We start from the raw sequence: 21,623 nt of genomic DNA, 5'->3' as shown, positions 1-21,623 counted from the left end.
TGGTAGGAAGGAGGTCTTCATACACATTCTAGGAAGGCAGGAGAAGTAGATTACTATGTTGGCTTATTATGTTATGAAGGTGATTATGCCCAGTGTCGGTCATAAGGGCACAACCTTAGAAGTCAGAGAGAATTGGGCTCAAACCCTGGTTCTGTCATGTAATAAAGGTGTGGGCTGGGCGCAGTGGCTCACGCCTGCAATCCCAGCACTTTGAGAGGCCAAGGAGGGTGGATCACTTGAAGCCAGGAGTTCGAGACCAGCCTGGCCAACATGGCGAAGCCCCATCTCTACCACAAAATGGGAAAATTAGCCAGGTGTGGTGATGCACGCCTGTAGTCCCAGCTACTTAGGAGGCTGAGGCACAAGAATCCCTTGAATCTTGGCGGCGGGGGTTGCAGTGAGCCGAGATCGCACCATTGCACTCCAACCTGGGTGACACAGCGAGACTCTGTCTCAAGAGATAAAATAAAATAAAATAAAAAATAAAGGTGGCTTTTCTGCATGGTTTAAAATATGAACATAAAAATAATAGTACCCAGCAGGTGGCTCGTGCCTGTAATCCCAGCACTCTGGGAGGCCGAGGCGGGTGGATCACGAGGTCAGGAGATCGAGACCATCCTGGCTAACACCGTGAAACCCCGTCTCTACTAAAAATACAAAAAATTAGCCTGGCATTGTGGCAGATGCCTGTAGTCCCAGCTATTTGGGAGGCTGAGGCAGGAGAATGGCATGAACCCAGGAGGCGGAGCTTGCAGTGAGCCAAGATTGCCCCATTGCACTCCAGCCTGGGCGACAGAGCAAGACTCCATCTCAAAAAAAAAAAAAAAAAAGTACCTACCTCAAACGGTTATTATGATAATTAAATAAGAAATGCAAGACAAGTGCTTCATACAAAGTAACTGACCAAATAATTACAGCACTTTCTAGTCAGGTCACAAGCACCTAAAAGTAGATTGCTTAAAATCAAAAGTTGTTTGAAATCACAGTTGAAAGACGAGATATATGACAGACTATATTTACATGTTATTATAGTTTTAATTAAATGATGAATGTCTAATTAACCATGAGGACAATGTATTTAATGAATGTATTTAACAAATAACCTCTTTATAGTTCTTAATACATACCAGACACTGTTTTACAAATATTAATCCATTTAATATTCACAACAAACCTATGGGGAATAATTATTATAATTTTTCCCATTGTGTATGTGTGTGTGTGTGTATATATACACACACAAACTTCAACTATGTTTCAGGAACATGTTTTGTTTCACTGGGAGAATACCAAGAAACACAATTAAATAATACTTTTTCCAGAGACACGATTTATTTTTTTGTATCAGTAACACAAGGATGGTGGTTAGGATTTTAAGAGACTATGAAAGAGGAGTTACTTGGTTGGATTAGATTTTACTAAACTCCCAGATTCCACACAAACTGGAAATCAGTAAAGACATGCTGACTTAACCCTCACATGTAGCAGTTTAATAATAATAATAATAATAAATCACATACATGTGTTTCTACAGAAAATTACAGGAGGAACATGGAACTGACATTCTTTGATTGTTTTCTAGTTACCAGGATGGGTAGCCCTCGGGCATACTGTCTCACTAATTTCCACCACACTGTTCTGCAGCAGGTAAAGGAGCCCCATTTTCAAGACCAGGGCCCCCAAATTAATTAAGAAACATTACCCAAGGTCTCTCAACAATGAAAAGCAAACTGGGTCTCTGAAGGACATACTGAATAGAAACTGAAGTCTCTCACGTCTTCAAAAGTTAAAACTACTGACTACTTTAGGCATGTTTATTTTAAGCATCAAGGATAAAGTTATTCTGGAGTTTCTCAAATAAATACATTTAAAGCCCATCATTTTTCTAAAGCAAAAACTAAATATTTGCAAACACCACATTAAGGACCATGGCTAGTTATGCCATTAAGCCTCACTTAGTTCCTAAGCACAGCTTCATATTCAATAATCTGTGGATGGATCGAGGCAGTGGGAGTGCGTGGGTGTATGAAGATTGATGGTGACCTTTCTGGAAAATAATTTCCCCACACATCTTATAGCCAGTGGCCACATCTGAAGTTTAGTATATTAGTCCATTCTCACACTGCTGAAAATGACATACCCAAGACTGGGCAATTTACAAAAGAAAGATGTTTAATGGAGTCACAGTTCCACACGCCCGGGGGGGCCTCACAATCATGGCGGAAGGCGAGGAGGAGCGTCACATCTTACATGGATGGCAGCAGGCAAAGAGAGAGCCCATGCAGGGTAAGGCCCGTTTTTAAAACCATCACATCTGTGAGACTCAATCATTATCACCAGAACAGCACAGGAAAGACTCGCCCCCATAATTCAATCATGTCCCACCAGGGATGAGATTTGGGTGGGGCTATAGCCAAACCTATCACTTAGAGTTCAAGAAAATCAAGTTTTACATTATTCTGATACACAAGGAGATAAAATACAAGGGTTTTTAGGAAACAGAGAGAGAAAACAAGCTTGAACTAAGAGTTCCTGAGAAGCCAATGTATGGTCAGCAGTGTTAAATCCTGAGAGTACTAAAGCCGAAAAAGCCGATAATGGCCCTCAAGAACTGGGTCCTAGTGGGTCAGACATATGCATGAAGGGATTATTACTGCCCAATGCGGCTGTTGTTATAAAGCAAGTTTGCATAGAATAATTGCCTACAGGATAATTATTCTTCCTCACGGAGGAACATGGAAGGTTCTGGAAGGACGTGCATGGGTAGGTTTAAGAGACAAGTAGGAGCCAGTGAGAGCAGTGAGCAGGAGATTTCCAGCAAAGGAAACATTATAAGGGATGGAACTGCTTTACGTGCACAGGGGAACTGCAAGTGTGATGCGAGATACGGCTAGAACTGTTGGAAATGGGGAACTGAGTTTCAATAATAAAAATATTTGATGACTACAACAATAAAAATCAGTAGCACTTGATGTGCTCTCTCCTGCTTAATATACCCACCCACTCCGGCCTGGGCACTATCTTCACCCCTATTTTATAAATAAGGAAACAGAGGTACAGAGAGTTTTAGTAAAGTTCTGCTAGGTGCTCCGCCTAGAAAAGAGCAGGGCCAAGGTTCAATCCCGAGCCAATGGACTCCAGGGAATGAGCTGTTGAGCATTAGCAGAATCCTCTTAGTGTCGTATTATTAAATCGGTGGAATCCATGAAATGCTGGCTGGCCAGATGACAGCAGCTGGGGCAGGTGTCTGCACGTGAGCTGCACTCCTAGCTATGGATCCTTTAGAATGAGTCACTGAGTCTGGCTAACTTTGGCAAATTCTAGGTGCCCACAGAGAGTAAGGCATCTTCTTCATAAAAACTGAAAGGAAGACCCTGGAGATGCCCTTGGTGGGCAAAAGGAGAGAAATCTGGCCCATAACACTTAATCCAGGCTGAGAGTCTGGAAGGTGCAGTGGGGAAGTCTTAGGTCGCTGGGCTGGATAAACATGCAGTGCAAAGGCCCATGGGCTCGGCCAGAAGCCATAGTTGCTTTTGTACCCGGTGCAGGTGTTGTGGCTGAGTAGGACACCTCATTGCCCTGGGATCCCTGTCCCCACCACACCCACGTAGGCCCGCAAATGATACCAAGGTCCAAATGAACTCAGGGTTCAAGCATTTAAGTTCTGTTGATTTTCCACTTATCTGTGGAAAGTCAGTTTCTCTTGGGACTCCTAATTCTACCTTTCAGATAAGCATAAATGAACTCTGAATGAGACCTGTAGAATAAGTCATTTCATCATTAAGCATCTTTTCAAAATGAAACCAACAGTGGTTTATCATGTATTATCTGCCAACTTCACAAATTCAACACTAGAGATTAACTGCTGCCAGCGCCATCTTCTAACAAAAAGATGAAGGAAAAGTGGTAGCTTGGTTGGGTTCATTTGCATTCCTTAGCATTATAACAGCGTGCTTTACATTTGTTTTTCTCCACACACTGGACCCATTTCAGATGAAGGTTTTGCCAACTGGTCTCCATTAAACACAATTTAGTCTTTCTGTGCTGTTTCTGTTTATTAAACTTCAGACCACCCTAATGCAAGACAGGCAGGCACACCCTAGTAATCTTGATGGGGTGCAAAAGTACATTCATTTCAATAACCAGATTACGTAGCCGCTTGCAAAGCAAGACTGCAGCAGATCTAATAGAAGAGCTGACTGCATTCTTTCATTTTCTAGATGACCCCACTGGCTTCTCCAAACTCGAAGATATACAGCACTGAGGCATTTATTTTTCCTTGCACACAACTGATATTTTATGACTATTGTAAAAAAGTATAAACATAACAAATGGTATTGCACTTTGAATGTTTGTTTTTTAACTTTAGAAGAAACTCATCATGCTAGAGTTTGAGGTTTTGCTGTTTCTTTTTTTTTTTTACATTGTTTTAACACTGACAGAAACGTGAGCTTTTCCTTCACTAAACAATTCCTTTTCTAACTACCATGATTTATTGAAGTTGATGATAAAAAGGGTAACAGGACAAATCATTGTCTATTTATTTAAGAGAGAATGCTATTTTCACAGAGAATGGGCTGAGACTCTTTCCCATTCCTTCCCACGCTTCATTTTGAAACCTCACAACATAAGGTGAAAAAAGCAGCAAAACAACAAACTGAACTTGAGCAAACAAGTCCGACGCCTGCAGTGACCTTTGGAATGATCTAGAGAAAGTACATGAGTTGGAATGAAAGCCAGTCAAGGATTAGAAGAGACAACTTAAAGAATTATTCAAAGTTGCATGCTCATTTCAGCACTGAACATGTGCTAAATGCTCACTAGTAGGATCTAGAAATAAATATATAGGTTCCAAGTGTTTACATTATGATGAAGGAAATCATAGGCCTCCATTTCAGCCTCCTGCCATCCCCACCACTCTTAGTACTTCAGAACTTTGACCTGAATTATCCGGATCACCACAAGATAAGCAAACAAACAAAAAGCCCTCTTTTTGTCAAGAACCATCTTTAGAAGAATTCACCCAAGGATTCCTTTTTTTCTTTTTCTTTTTAGACAGAATCCTGCTCTGTCACCTAAGCTGGAGTGCAATGACATGATCTCGGCTCACTGCAACCTCTGCAATCTCTGCCTCCTGGATTCAAGCAAATCTCCTGCCTCAACCTCCTGAGTAGCTAGGACTACAGGCGTGTGGCACCACACCCAGCTAATTTTGTATTTTTAGTAGAGACGGGGTTTTGCCATGTTCATCATGCTGGTCTCGAACTTCTGCCCTTAGGTGATCCACCTGCCTTGGCCTCCCAAAGTGTTGAGATTACAGGCTTGAGCCACTGCGCTTGGTCCCTCTCCCAACCCAGAATTTCTTTAGGTATCTTCTTCACAAGGACATGACCATGATGTGCAGCTAAACTATTAAAATTGGCTTTTAACTGAACTCACCACAACGAGTAGAGAAAACTCCAGTTTATCACATACAGGTGTGTTTTAAAGCCTCTCGGAAGCCACACATTCCCGGTAGTGAAACAGGAATTGGGTCTTCCCACCCTGGCTCCTGTGCTTTGTGCAGGGCGCCATCTGCATTGTTAACGCAGGATGCCTACAGGACAGAAGTCGCCCAAGGATCCCTGATCCATAAACGGGGCCAGCCCTACAGGCAGGAAACGCGTGAGGATATGCACACCTCGAACTGGGGGAAACTGAACATCAGCCCCGTAATATTAATTCTTCCATTCTTACCTCCTGTCTTGCAAAACGTAAAGTGTTTGCTGTCTACTGAAATTCCCCGTGAAAATACAAAACCTTTGGAAGAAACTACTTTGCATTAGCTGAGGCAAATTTTGTTTAGTTCACCATTTTTCTTCGGGAGACCTGCCAGATTAACAGCTGTCATAGGGCTCTATTCTTTTAAACAGACTGTTTTGAATGGTATATTACTGGTCTTATATTTAGTTATGTGGATTCACTTTGAAGCTTTCTTCTGCTGGATCAACTTCTGAGTGTGGTCACTGATTTTTGTAGTTATTGTTATAATAGACTACAGCACTTCAGATTTGGGAAGAATAATCTGTTTCAGACCCAGTGTCTTAACCTCCCCGTAAGTACACCCATCTCTGTCACACAATAAGTCCTACATAGGCCGGGCACTTTGGGAGGCCGAGGCGGGCAGATCACCCGAGGTCGGGAGTTCAAGACCAGCCTGACCAACACGGACAAAACCCGGCTCTACCAAAAACATAAAAAAATTAGCTGGGCATGGTGGCGCATGCCTGTAATCCCAGCTACTTGGGAGGCTGGGGCAGGAGAATCGCTTGAACCCGGGAGGCAGAGGTTGCAGTGAGCCTAGATGGCGGCACTGCACTCCAGCCTGGGGGAAAAGAGCGAAACTCTGTCTCAAAAAAACAAAAAGCAAAACAAAACAAAAAAAGTCCTACATTTTGTTTTGGAAAATATGCTAATGCCACACCTGTGTGCACAAATGGAAGGGAATCACTAATTCTCACCCTCCCCTGGATAGAAGTAATGCAAAAACTCAACCACTGTGTGGATGAAGCTGGAAGGAAGCACGTGATTTTTTGGGACCATCGGGTGAAAAGAAGGGATTACCCTAGAGAAAAAGGAAGCCCCAGCCCTGTACCACACATCGGCATGGAATTTCAGTTTACAACAGCTGCATGGGGAGGGCATCGCAAACCAGAAAGTTAGTGAACATTATGCTGGCGTAGGACCTGGACACCTGTGCATCCTCCAGCAGAAGCAAGCACCCCACAGCCCTGCAGAGGCTCTTGCATAGCTGCGAGGACGTGGGCTTGCAACTTGCTCGTTGTTAAGTTTTGTTTAGATTTAGAAGTAATGTGAACACTCATTGCAGCATCATTGATGAGAACATAAATGAGAAATAATCTACGTGGTTAAAACTCAGGGGTTGACTAAGTTATAATATAGTTACACAACTACTTTGCACTCTATGAAAACTACATTTTAGGACATTTTATAACAGGAAAATGCACAACTTGCGTGAATACAGTAAATTATAAAATAGTATGTGCAATATGATTCAAAATTTGTTTGTAAAAAGTACATATAGACATAAGAAAGATTCTGAAAACATTTGGCTGAAAAGCAATAGGATTTATTTCTGGGAAAAAGGATTACATTTTTAAGTGTTTTGTCTTATTATTTTATTTTTCCAAATCACCAAAAAACATGTGTTCAGTATAACAGTGGGACAAAAAATATCAATTCAATGTTTCTAAAAATAAGGTTAATACTCACCAGAGAGCACATTTGAAAGCTTACGAGAAGATAAAAATTGCCTGGACTGTTTTAAGGGGAGCTTTATCTATCCAGGAAGTGAGATAGAAGGGCTGGAGTCTCTGTGGGTATGAAATTTGTGATGAACACCCGCATATGGTGATTTTCTTTCTTTGTTTCTATGTTTCCTTCTTTCTCTCTCTCTTTTTTTTTTTTGCCAGTCTGCAGTTTGTTTTCTTCCAACTCAGAGTTTGGGGTTAATAACAATACACTGAAATTATGCCCTAAGATAAAGCTATGGTTTAAATATGCGAATCTCCATGCTTTAAAGGAATAAAATGTAAAGTCCTGTTATCGCCAAGTTAATGGGGAGGAAATCTACAACAAGGAAGTTTACATATTGCATTATTTAGCTCACATTTTCTATTCTCTGATAAGCAACTTAAGTTCCAATGATCAGTGACTTATTCTATGAGATTATAGTAACAGACCTTTTAAACTGTTAAGGGGATGATGTACCAAAATGTCAGAAATACATTATAATTTTACATTTATGACAAATGAAATGAAGAGCAAATACGATGTTATTACACTATTAGAACTGTTATTATATGTACCATAAGAAGACAAATTACAGCCCTTGGGCCAAGTGTGGTTCAGTGCCTGTTTTGGTGCCATTTATGAGGTAATAATGGTTTTTACACTTTTAAATGGTTGGGGAAAAATAAAAAAAATTTTCATTAATGTAAAAGGAATACAAAATGTCAATTTCAGTGTTCACAGTTTTACTGGAACACAGCCATGGTCATTTTTTTACATCACGCCCAGCTGATTTCACATTATAATGACTTCTGGAAAGAATTGTGACAAAGAGCATATGGTTCTCAAAGCCTTAAATATTTACTAAGCTTTACAGAGAAAGTTTGCCTGATCTAGCATTTTCGAGGTGGTTCTGAATATTATTTGTATTTTCTATCCTCAGCCGCTAGATGGCATAAAAGATCCTTAAGCCAGTAGAAAGAATAACCCCCCAAAACCAAAAAACTTCTGCCCTACAGAGGATATTTACATTTTCAATTAAGTCATCCTCTAAAAGGGAGTTCTTTCAGCAGTACAAAATTTTGCTGTATGTGTTCAACAAACCAAAAATCAAATGTTTAAAGGAAACTAAGAAAGCATTAATTTAGTCTAGAAATAATGTCTGCACTGAAATTTAGCATTTATTCACTTCTGTCTAAAGTAAATATTATGTGAATATGCACTATTAAAGAGGTTCCTCAGTTTTACTGTGTCTATACAAAATTCTTCTCTTATTAGACTGAATTGCACTTCTCCAGTTGCCAGGCTAATACAATCAGCTGAGCCAACTGGATTTAGAATGAGGTCGGTGTGTGTGTGTGGGTGTGGATGCGTGTGTCCAGCACCAACTTTTACTTATTTTAACTGAATTTAAGTGGTCTTAAAGGATTTGACTGAACAGCTCTCTCAAGCGCGCTCTCTCTCTCTGTGTTAGCACACTGTATAGACCCAGTCAGCCGCAACTAGTTTTACCATGGCCAAATTTTACACATAAATCAATCAAAGCAAGGCCACTGGGCCCTCTCACACATTTTGTCTTTATAATTTACTGTCACATTATGATCTTTTGAAAGAAGGATGCAAACCTGTATTGCTGGTATGGTAACATTATTCGTGTTCTTTTAAACTGCAGGTTCCTCATTTCTCAACAAGACGACAAAAAGCACCACATTACCACCCAGAGGCACAGCAGAGAGAATTCTGGTACCGTCTTCACCTAACACTCACACCCTCTTCTACTGTTACAGTAGGTAAGTGGTCAGCCATGAGTGGGGCAGGAGAGGGCACCCCCACCCACCAACCGGGAACGTCAGGAGACCATAAGGCGATGGTCAGGAGGTTGTTACACTGTTTCTCTAAAATAATAATTGGTTGCAGCTGGGGGCCCGGGAAACGCAGCCTCCCAAGATACAGAAAAAACAAAACAAAACTGGTGATCAGCAGCTTCTCGGTAAGACTTCGGGAGTTGAGTGAGTGGACTCGAGCATGCGCAGTAAGAGGTAAAAATGGCAGCGTTTAACTGGTACGGGACCTTGTAGGAGCATTTGGGGAGGGCAGAGCACTTCAAGTGAGCATGCGCACAACTCCAGCAAACGGACTGCACGTGCAGCGCCCCCCAAGGGCTGGCAGGCCACTGTGCCTTGGGCAGACAGCCCACCCCCAGCAAAGAATCCAGGGAAAAGGGACCAAAGACCCTGGAACATGCCAATGTATAAAACCCTAGTCAAAGGTCAAACCGTGCACTTGATTTCTCAAGTCGCCTGCTTAGTCCGCTTCCAAGTGGACTTCACTTCCTTTCGTTCCTGCTCTAAAGCTTTTAAATACATTTTCACTCATTGCTGCTCGAAAACTTGCCTCAGTCTCTCCTGCCTTACGCACCTCAGTAGAATTCATTTTTCTAAGAAAGCAAAAATTGAAACTGCAGCAGATCCATGGGAATTCGCTGCCAGCAACATACTTTGGTGCTGCGAGACTCAGATATGTTTCACTGTTAACATTACCATTTCTGTTCCCTTTCTTTTTTCTGGAACTGTCAATTATGAACCTTTCCTTACACAAATAAAAGTTCAAATAGGACAATGGATAACCCTATACTGATCACCTAGTTTAAATAATTTTGTCTTCTCTTTGTTAACTATTCCCATGTATATATCTATGCATGCATGTATCTATCGATCTATTATGTTTGTTGTTAAACCATTTTTAAGTTGCAAACATCACGGCACATCTCTAAATAACTCACCATGTATCTCCCAAAATAACAGCATTTTTCTGTCTACCCACAAAACCATCATACACCTAATAAATCAGCAATAATTCTATGGTATCAATTAATACCCAGTGAACACTGAAATTTCTCTGACTGAACCCCAAAATACGTTTTAAGAATTTGTTGTTGCACCAGGATCTGATCTACAGCTGTGCTTCACACACTTCTAAGTACCTACTGTTCTCCTCTAGACAGTTGCTGCCTCCACTCTCTATGCAGACTTTTTTTTTTTTTTTTTTGAGAGGGAGTGTCGCTCTGTCGCTCAGGCTGGAGTGCAGTGAGGTGAGCTCGGCTCACTGCAAGCTCTGCCTCCCGGGTTCACGCCATTCTCCTGCCTTAGCCTCCCAAGTAGCTGGGACTACAGGCGCCCGCCACCTCGCCTGGCTAATTTTTTGTATTTTTAGTAGAGACGGGGGTTTCACCATGTTAGCCAGGATGGTCTTGATCTCCCGACCTAGTGATCCGCCCACCTCAGCCTCCCAAAGTGCTGGGATTACAGGCATGAGCCACCGCGCCCGGCCTATGCAGACTTCTTTTTCATGCTGATTTTTTTTTTTTTTAAAGACCCATTCATTTGCCTTGCAGAATCCACATTTCGAATTCCTTTGATTGTTTTCTTGTGGAGCTATTTGTTTCCTAACCTTTATATTTTCTGTAAATGGGAGGTTAGGTCAAAAGTCTTAACAATATGATGCTGTATATTTCATCTGTTGCATCACACTGAGAGGTGTGAAATGTTGAGCTATCTCATTTTTGATAACGTTGATTTCAATCAATTCCTCAAGATATTGATCACACCTTGTAAAGATGTTATTTTTTCTTTGCAATTAGCAAGCATAAACAAGGTTCTACTTTGTCATTGTGCAACCACCACAACCTTTATAGTAATTATTTCAGGTGTGGACATAATAGAACATATCATTAAGGATTGATGAACAGTAATTCTCTAATTCTGTTAATCCTTTGCCTGTCATTATCTAACATCATCCTGCATGGAGGAATTTTCTCTCATTCACTGAGAATGACTTATTAAAAGTCAAAGTAAATTCTGGATTCTTTACCTTCAATTCTCATTCTCACAGTAAGGATTTGGTGTAATATTCATCTCCAATTGAAGCAAAGTATTTGATGTTTCTCTCTCCCTTTCTCTCTCATACCAGAGACTTACGTATTTTCTTATTTATTTATTTGGAGACAGGGGCTCACTCTCACCCAGGCGGGAGTGCAGTGGTGTGATCATGGCTCACTGCAGCCTCGACCTCCCAGGCTTGGGTGACCCTCCCACCTCAGTCTCCTGAGTAGCTGAGACCACAGGTGTGCGCCCTCTTGCCCAGCTAATTTTCTGTAGATACGGGGTTTCACCATGTTGCCCAGGCTGGGGCTTTTATTTTTAAGCTTTTTACAATTAGTTATTGTTTCTGATGCTCAATTTGTTCTCGTATATCGGGCCCATGAGACGTTCTTCTTTTTTTTTTTTTTTGAGGCGGAGTCTCGCTCTGTCACCCGGACTGGAGTGCAGTGGCCGGATCTCAGCTCACTGCAAGCTCTGCCTCCCGGGTTCATGCCATTCTCCTGGCTCAGCCTCCCAAGTAGCTGGGACTACAGGTGCCCGCCACCTCGCCCGGCTAGTTTTTGTATTTTTAGTAGAGACGGGGTTTCACCGTGTTAGCCAGGATGGTCTCGATCTCCTGACCTCGTGATCCACCCGTCTCGGCCTCCCAAAGTGCTGGGATTACAGGCTTGAGCCACCGCGCCGGGCGAGACGTCTTTCTACCTGGATCCTGGCATCCAGGATACTGTTCTTCGGTGTAAAATGTTCGTCCTGATCTTCTTCCCCGGCTGAGACTCTGGGTCTGTTTCATTCCTGCACATGACAGCTCCCTGTCCTCCTGCATCCCGGCAGCATCTCCATCTGAGGAGCCCACTGTCCTCCTTCCAGACTGTGTCATCCAATACAATGAAAGTGCTAGACTGCCTCACCCACCCCCTCAGAATCTTTGCTTAACACAGCAATTGCCTGCCATCAAGAATAACCCTGTAAATTCACAGTGCCAAATCAAGGTCCCAAAGGCGTGGGGGGACAACCTCTCCTTGAAATGCCATAAAGATTTCTCTTACCTTGCGTAGTAGTCACTGGGTGGAACTGCTTCTTGAAAGAATTGGAACTGGTATAAATAAAGTCCAATCAAATGTCCAGCAGTGAAAATAGCCAGCAGAACACAGAGGCAGCTGAACAGCAATGGGTCGAACGTCCGGCACCAGGACCACCAGGTGCACAGACCCAAAAATACAAAAAAATACACAGATGATGTCAAAGACGGCAACATCATACCTACGGAAAAGAAACGTAATCACAAAGTCTGGTAGAACTGGAAATTCATTTATCATTCAGTGAATATAACTATTTGAAATTATGTGAATTTCCTTCAAGTGTTTTTAGGTATTTTAAAATAGTAAGTTTTAAAAATCATATTTGATTTATATAATAAAAAGTAAGGCTATATTTATTGTGAAAAAGTCATATATGAAAGGATAACTATAAATACAAAGATATACCAGATGATTTAAAAAATTCCACCTGTGGCATTTGAACTAAGTAAATGTCTACTTTTCATACCAGTAGCATTTGCATATTTACTTGCCTGTTTCCATCTTTCTACTTCTCCCAAATTTTCAAGAATTCATGTACCAGTATGTCTGTTCCAACTTTTCCTGAAACCATTTTCTTTATAATAATTTACTACTTTTTTTTTTAGTTACCTAGTACGTCTTGGCCAATTAAACTCTCACTGTGCCCTGCTTATTTTAGTTTATGTTTTGTAGAGATGGGGTTTTGCCATATTGCCCAGGTTGGTCTTGAACTCCTGGGTTCAAGTAATCCTCCCTCCTTGGCCTTCCAAAGGGCTGGGATTACAGGCATGAGCCACTGCTCCTGGCCAATACCTCCTTTAAAAGTGTTTTTAAGAAATCATAAATAAAGCCATCACCTTAAGGCAAAAGGAGTCTGTTTTATTGGGCATTTTGAAATGATTCCTCATTAAAATGTTGTGGTTTATTTCTTGAGAAATTCTACTGTCTTTTCCCCCATTTTTCCCCCTATTAAAAAACAGCTAAGTTGCTGCAGCTTTGCAGTTTGCTTGAGTCTACTCTAATATGCCTTTCCTAGCTCCGGAGCAGTGGTAAGCAGTGGAATGGAAGGAGGGAAAAGATCAAGATAACATTATTATGGAATAAGTGGTCCAACGCCAAAATTTAAAGGAAGTGAGCGTCTGTGCTGGAAGATTACAATCTAACTTAGGAAGAAAAATAGTCTATCCTGGAGAGTTATATTAAGGTGACTATGGACTCCTGTAAGCAGACAGACCTCCAGAACCTACAATATGGCTTGTGATGGGAACATGCACATTGTTAATTGCAGCAGGTCACCATTCCAAAGCTCTAAGGAAGAGGATTGTTGTTATTCTAATCTAAACCTAGAAAATGGAATCGCTTAGCATACATAGAAAAAGATTATTTTGCAGAGGTTAACAGAAACCATCTAAAAACATCAAACCTAGAACTAACCGGGAAAAATTATTTTGTGTGGTTTGCACATGTGGCCAGTTTTACAAGAGCTACAGTTATTATCTTCGTGTGGTGGAACAGATCGTTTCCTTCATTTCTTCTTCAACCATTTCTCTCAATCACCAAAGCACTGCTTGTGCCTTTTACTACGTGCAGCCAGTGCGAGAGACACTCACCCGAGGAGCCCAGTAGGATGGTAACAACCACTTTCCCAGCCGTGGTGATCATGTTGCCAATGAACTCTTTGAGCTTAGAGGCCACACAGGCAAGCCTGCGGAACATTTTCAACCTCGTGCTTTCTTCCAACTCGCCTTCAACACCATCTCCTCCGTCTAAATCCTCTTCATAGATCAGTGCCTCTTCTGAATCAATTTTTTCTCCTCCAGCCTAAATAAAGGACAAACAGGAAACACTCAAGACCAGCCTATCCAGCCAGCAGATTACAGAGCTTCTAATTCATGGGTCAATCAACGTGGTGAATTTCACAGATCAGGAGAAAAAGGAAGACAACCAGTTCATTCCCCTCAGGTCTCTGATAATCCCTGTATAAGCCCAAGTAACTTTGATCTTTCTTGAAGAAGTGAACATCAACAGGAAACATCACAATTATAGGGTCCCTAATAACATGTTATGTTCCCTATTTGTCCTTATATTTTTTATAGGCAAAGAAGAAACTGTCTGAAACATCTATTAACAAGTTTGGTTTAGATCAATCTGGGTTTGGGTCTTCAAATTTACAGAGCTGGCCAACAAGGTGATAGGAAGTTTGATAAAACCATCCACGGCTTTGACTGAAAGCGTGAGCCCAATCAATGCTTAGGAAATTCTGGTTTTTTTCTAAGTTTATCTTTGTTCGCTATTTCCACATTTCCTGACCGTGGAAGAATGAGTGGTCCTGGGCTTCTTGGCTACATAGAGAGCTGCTTCCTATCTTATCCTTTTAGAGAATGATATGCTGGTTCAAGCCTGGGCAGCTCAGCACCTTAGTGCTTTAAGCACAGATTTAGGGAGTTAACACATGTACCAGAACATACGCATATTTCCATGTATTATTTTAAACTGGGTATGCTAAGGCATTTTTGCTTGTTCGTTTTGCGTTTAAAGAATAAATGGGGGGCTGGGCATGGTGGCTCACACCTGTAATCTCAGCACTTTGGGAGGCTGAGGCAGGCGGATCACGAGGTCAGGTGATCGAGACAATCCTGGCTAACACGGTGAAACCCTGTCTCTACTAAAAATACAAAAAAAAAAAGAGAATAAATGGGAAAATTTTTTTGGCTAATTAGAATATTTCCCTAGAAGGGTTACAACTTTTTCTTAAGAAATCATAAATAGGCCGGGTGCGGTGGCTCAAGCCTGTAATCCCAGCACTTTGGGAGGCCGAGACGGGCGGATCACGAGGTCAGGAGATCGAGACCATCCTGGCTAACACAGTGAAACCCCGTCTCTACTAAAAAATACAAAAAACTAGCCGGGCGAGGTGGCGGGCGCCTGTAGTCCCAGCTACTCGGAAGGCTGAGGCAGGAGAATGGCGTAAACCCGGGAGGCGGAGCTTGCGCGGTGGCTCACGCCTGTAATCCCAGCACTTTGAGAGGCTGAGGCAGCCGGATCACAAGGTCAAGAGATCAAGATCATCCTGGCCAACGTGGTGAAACCTCGTCTCTACTAAAAATACAAAAAATTAGCTGAACGTGGTGGCACGTGCCTGTAGTCCTAGCTACTCAGGAGGCTGAGGCAGGAGAAAATTGCTTGAACCTGGGAGGCGGAGGTTGCAGCGAGCCAAGATTGCGCCACTGCACTCCTGCCTGGCGAGCTTCCTTACAAAAAAAAAAAAAAAAAGAAAAGAAAAAAAGAAATCATAAATAAAGCCATCACGTTAAGGCAAAAGGAGTCTGTTTGAGATGCATGAAACTTAGTGTGGGCATTTTTCCCTAGGCAGACAGACTTCATATCTTTAATCTCACAAAGCTGAGAAGAATTGTTAAGCCCAGTTCAGGCATCTATTTAAGACTTAAAGAGCAGGGTCTGGCCTCTCCATGTTCCCATTTTTGATGGTTCTTTTTTGATATTTTTAGTTCTGATATTTACTTAACACTCACTGATGGTGTCTGACCTCTTACTATGACCAAGTTCGCGGAAGGAAGGCAGGGACTGGAGGGCCAGTGTCAAGTTCTAGTTAAGCGTAAAGCGGCCTTCAGGACTCAGGCCTTTCGTGTGCCCAGGAGAGTACACGTGGTGAGTGACTGGAGTTGACTATTGATGAGCCAAGGCTACAGGATGCACCCAGCCAGCCCTCCAGACACCTATACACACACACACACAGGGATTTAATCCTGGGCCACTTCAACTTGACTTCCACTGTATTTCATCATGACATATTTGTATATTTTTTTCTGAAGCAAGAGGAACATCTCACGCTCAATCAATAAGAGTTTTCTATAACCCTACAGGGCCTAGTGTGTCCTAGCATCTATAGGAAGTGATACAGCAATAAGCACGTAAACAAGTAAAATATTAACCAGCTAAATATCTCACAGTAATGAATGCTATTCAGGGAGGTCGAATAGGGTGATGTGAAAGTGATTAACTGGGTGGCTGTTTCCAATTCAGAGGTTAAGGAAAGCCTCTCTGAGGAGGTGACATTTAAGCTAAGATCTGAATGTCACAAAGTTACCAGCCCTGTAAAAGTCCTGGCAAAGTGCATTCCAGGTGGAGGAAAGAGCCGGTCCAAGGCTTGGTGGTGTGTGCAGAAAGAGGGTAAGTGTCCCCAGGCCCGTGGCCACTTCCACTCCCCTAGAGAACAATTCCCACCTCATTCTCAGAGGATGACCTTGCTTTCTACTGCTCCCAGAGAGGAGCTGCCAGCTCCAGCCAGTACATCAGACCACCCAACTGCAGCTGGCCTGCCATGCATGTACTCTGCCTTCCTCCTGCAACAAGACAAGCTGCATGTGCTCCAGCCACGATGACTGCATCCCATCTGCTGAGGACACCAGGGAGAGAACAGCCCAGCCACCCTGGGTCTCTCTCCTGCATCACAATGTGCTTTCTTTCTGCTGGATCACCCCTGTTAACAGGCAAAGGCGCCTTGCTGTCTCACCTTAAAGAAACACACCCTTTCAACCCACATTTGTCTCTTAAGGTAAAACACTCCAGAAGAGTGGGCTAGACTCACCACTCCATTTACAGTAAAAATGCTTCCATACCTCATTTCTCTTGAACCTACTCGAATCAGTCTTTGATCTTCAACCACTCCATCTAATGAGAGGCACACATGATTTGCTTTGTCACATAACTCTAGTTGCTCCTGGGGCGGCGCAGAGGGAGGAAGCAGCAGGGAGGTGATGGCTGTGCTGGAGGACAGGGGAGGGAGACGTGGGGCTAAAGTGAAAATCCTGCCTTTGGGGTCTGTTTTGGAGGTCAGATTAGTAGGACCAGCTGGGAAGTTTAAAGTGGGGAGGAGGGATAGATGATAATCAGGGTGGCTCCTCTATTTTTGTCTAGGGAGGACAGACAGGAGGGAGGCAGATTGGAGACTGAGAGTCCACATTTCTGTTTTGAAAATTCAGTTCGGAGACCCCATTCAGGCATTCTTCTTGGAGGTATCCAGCAGACAGCTAGTATAGGAGTCCGGAGTGTTGGAGAGGGGCGGGAGCTGAAGAGGGCTTTTTGGAATTCGCCAGCATATGATGGTTTAAAGGTCAGTAGCCTGATGAGGTTACTTGGAGGGAATACAGGGATGGCCCTCCTCCAGGTGCTGCTGCCCCTGAGACCACTCTGCCTTTCCAGGTCTATGCCACCTCCTTGCCCGTCAGCATTCCTTGCAAGAAATGACTAGCAGAACCCAGAATCCACAGGCTCTCTTTGCCTCTTTGCTGTGGGACAGGCTGTTCCCACCCCTTAGGATGCCTTCTCCAGCTCCTAAGGCCCAGGGCAGCTCTTCCATTCAGCTTACTCCATCTCCCCACAAAGAAATCCACCCACCAGAGCTACTGCCAGGACACCCACACCATCGTCCACACACAAACGACCTGCTCATCAGGCATCTGTTGCTTCTTTCCCCATCACAACAGGTAAGCAACCCATTAAACATCTCCCTCTAGGAAGGAAGTTTGGCTAAAATCTTTAGTCACTGCACTTGAAAAAGAAGCAAATAGCCAGGGCCGCCTGGGTCACAGTCAGAAACACACTTGTGACTTTCATAATAAATGCGTTCTTATTCAATTATAGAATTGCTACGGATGTAGATTAAATCAAATAGAACTCTCTGATCAAGATGCCTTTGTGAGGTTATACAAATGCATTTCCCTGACCTGTCTTAGGAAGGACTGGGCCTTTGTGATTTTTATAAACTTACCACTGTACTTTAGGTTTTTCAGCATTTTTATACAGAAATCCCTGGGGCTGTCAGTTGAAAATACTTTTCAAATTTGCCAAGCTGAGAGCCAAGAGCGAGACGGGTTAGATTCTGTGAGCCCCTACTGTCTTGGTAGGTGAGGGCCAGAGCTGCCATTAGTCATGTCAGGCTGGCTTATTAACAGGCAGGCTTTTTCCCCCCAAGTCTGCTGAAGTATAAACACTGAACCTCTGAAAGAGAATGGACTCACTCTCGCCTGTTTACTAACAGGCAGTCTTGCTTGCTGGAGCTGTAAGCTGTCCCTGCAGTGGAACAAAACTTCAATCTGGCCTTGACGCTAACGAGGAGGAAAGGCTGTAAATAAAGATTTAACTTCCCTGGTTCCTGAGTCATCTTAGAAACTGAAGACAAAATAAACTCTTTACAGTTTAAAAAGTCAAATAAATGATTACACAGATTATTGACTATGTCAAAATCGAAAACTTATTTAAAGACATTTAAGTCGTTTATCGAGCCTCTTTAAAAGTTTATGATTTCAACAGGAAATCTTGTTATTTGCAACAACATGCATAAATCTAAAGAAGAATATGCTAATTGAAATAAGTCAGGCACAGAAAGACAAATATGGCATGATCTCACTTATACATGGAATCTAAAGAAGTTAGAAGTTAGATAGAAGTAGAGAGTACTGATAGAAGTAGAGAGTACAGCAGTAGTTACCAGAGGCTGGGGAAGGAGGCCGGGGACCTGGAAAGGGGAGATGCTGATTCAAAGGGTACAACATTTCACTTAGACATGAAGAACGATTTTGGGGGATCTATTGTACTGCATGGTGACTGTAGTTATTCATGTATATTTCAAAATAGTTGGGCAGGCACAGTGGTTCATGCCATAATCCCAGCACCTTGGGAGGCCGAGGCAGGTGGATCACCTGAGGTTAGGAGTTCAAGACCAGCCTGGACAACTTGGTGAAACTCTTGTCTCTACTAAAAATACAAAAATTAGCTGGGCATGGTGGCGCACGCTTGTAATCCTAGCTACTCAGGAGGCTGAGGCAAGAGAATCACTGGAACCCAGGAGGCGGAGGTTGCAGTGAGCTGAGATCACTCTGCTGTACTCCAGCCTAGGCGACAGAATGAGACTCAATCTCAAAAAAAAATAAAATAAAAAAATAAAATAAAATAAAATAAAAATAATAGAATACTGGAAAACATGATAGACAAAAGTTACTGATTTCAACATTTGATAACATGTATTAGTGTAGGCTCTCTCATTTCACATAAGGAAGCTCTATGTACTACGGAATCAACTTTATACAAGGCCAGCCTCTTCTCTGTTAGGGCCCTGAATAAGGGCCTAAACACAAAGCTCTCATCCCACAATGAGACGGGATCTAAACCTTTGTATCTCTGCATCTCATCCCACAACACCCTCTCACTCTACAGCAGCACTGGTTCCATTAAGCCATAGCATCCGCCACAATTTCCACTCAACTTTGGACAAAGAAAACACAATAAATCACTTTTGGTAGGACCCAAACATCCATGTTTCATTACTCCCAAGCACTGTAAAAATCCAACTGGGTTGGAATAAATCCTAAGGATCACCTGAGGACCTTTAAGAGGGCAGATGACCAGGCTCAACCTCAAACTTACTAAATCAGAAATTATGGGAATGAATTCCAGGAATCCGTATGATTAAAGTACTCTCTGGGGTGATCTAAAGCAGCCCCTCCAGAATCCATGCCCTGGCTGACATTGGCAACCACTGATCAATGAATTCTCCACAGGGGCTCAGCTGAATAGGCATAATCTGAAAATATTTTGTTTGAATCATATCCTAGCAGACTCCCTTATGTGGAAAATAGATTGAAGTAAATTATCTCTGGAACCTCCTTTAGGTTTCAGTCAAGTTTTGGACGTCAGAGCAGAGCTTTTCGTGCAGCTTAATCCGGTTTTTTCTCTTCTTCGTGGTTAAAACCAAGCTTTTAAAAACATTTCTATAGAAGTGTATCAAAGTCACATATAATGAGTCAAAAGATCTGGGAGGCAAAAGGAGCATTTTTCTAAAGTGTCATCAGTTGTTTGTTCATTGTTTATTATTAAAAGTTAACAATTTATTTTAACAGAATGGGTTCGCCTCAATACAAGAGCCAGAGGAAGGAGAAGACAAGAGTTGTGACTCACTGCAAAAGACGAATTTCATCCCCAGGGTTCCCTTGTGAAAGGAAGAAGCAAGAGAAAAAAGATAGATGTGTTTGAATGCTATTGTGTACCTTATGCAAGCCTAACGTGATAGCATTTAATGGATAAAGCAAGTATTTCATTCTGCTGCTAGATTTGTTTTGGGAAGATTATTTTTCCAAACTTGTAAGATCAGCTTAAGCAATCCCTGTTTCATTTGGAAAAGTGAGTGCATTGATGTTGCTTTCAACCACCATCTACAAAGCAATGGAAGTTTAATAAAGGACAGGGAAGGACAAACTGTCCTTTTTGTCAGCTGTCCTTTAAATTAAATGGATTAAATATTAACAAAAAATATTTCTTGTTAAATATTAGTTTTTGCTTATCCTGGTACATAGTAGACTCTCGGTAAAGATATACTGAATAAATAAAGATGCCCATAGATTAAAAAAAAAGCATCCTTCTCTGAAGCCCTACCAAGAAATGGTCAATCAACAGCGGTTCACCTACGTATCAGTGTGCCCTGGCAAAACCCCAGAAGGGCAAGAGTGGGGACAAGAGCATCCATGCAAGAGCAAACTACACAGCAGAGCTCCAGAAAGACAAGATGGAGAAGAGTATCTCTGCAGGAATAAACTGAACAGCAGAACCTCGGAAGGACAAGAATGAGAAGAGCATCTGTGCAAGAGTGAAGTACACAGCACAGCCCCAGAAGGACAAGAGTGGGGAGAAGAGCATCCATGCAAGAGTGAACTGCAGAGCAGAACCCCAGAAAGACAAGAGTGGCAAGAAGAGTATTTGCACAAGAGTGAACTACATAGCAGAGCCCCAGAAAGACAGGAGTGGGGAGAAGAGCATCTGCACAAGAGCAAACTGTACAGCAGAGTCCAGAAGGACAAGAGTGAGAAGACATCTACATGAATATGAACTGCCTGAAAGAGATCCAGCAGGAAGACAGCTTACCTCATCCAGACACAGAGAGAAGGCCAGGGTGGGTACTGCACAGTGAGGGAGTGGGGCAAAAGCACAGGGTGAGGACATGACGGTAGGATGTGGCCAAACCATGCAGAGGCATGAGCATCAAGGTCAACAGACAGAATTTTATTCTAGGTTAAAGGGAAACCAAATAAGTGTTTTATCTAGGGAAGTGGCATAATTTAATTTTAATTTTATAAGAATAATCCAGATGCTGTGTGCAGTATCAATTGGATAGGGTAAGAAGGGAAGCTGGAAGTGGGGAGATCCAGTTAGAACATATTTTCAGGCCTAGCTGAGAGACAGTGGCTGCTTGGTGAGGATTGTGGCAGTGAGTAGAGAAAAGTGGACTGATTTCAGACAGAATTTGAAGGTAGAATTCAAAAGATTTATTGGTGGTGACAGACAAAGGCCCCAAGAAATCCATGTCACATCAGTGTTTCTG

General features: G+C 42.4%; 1 protein-coding gene across 1 annotated transcript in view; it reads right to left on the bottom strand.

Annotated features, from left to right (window-relative positions):
• LOC105507913 (piezo-type mechanosensitive ion channel component 2-like) overlaps window positions 1-21,623 on the bottom strand; it is a 190,923-nt gene that overhangs the window by 55,092 nt on the left and 114,208 nt on the right. The window contains exons 4-5 of the mRNA XM_011936620.1: window positions 13,840-14,050; window positions 12,218-12,431 (exon numbers count right to left, since the gene is read on the bottom strand). Coding sequence (XP_011792010.1) covers window positions 12,218-12,431; window positions 13,840-14,050 — 425 coding nt within the window. The remainder of the gene's footprint in view (window positions 1-12,217; window positions 12,432-13,839; window positions 14,051-21,623) is intronic.

This window comes from Colobus angolensis, unplaced genomic scaffold (genome assembly GCF_000951035.1).
Source record: "Colobus angolensis palliatus isolate OR3802 unplaced genomic scaffold, Cang.pa_1.0 Scaffold155, whole genome shotgun sequence".
NCBI classification, from domain to species: domain Eukaryota; kingdom Metazoa; phylum Chordata; class Mammalia; order Primates; family Cercopithecidae; genus Colobus; species Colobus angolensis.
The sequence above is the reverse complement of the archived record's forward strand: the minus strand, read 5'-3'. Positions and strand labels throughout refer to the sequence as shown.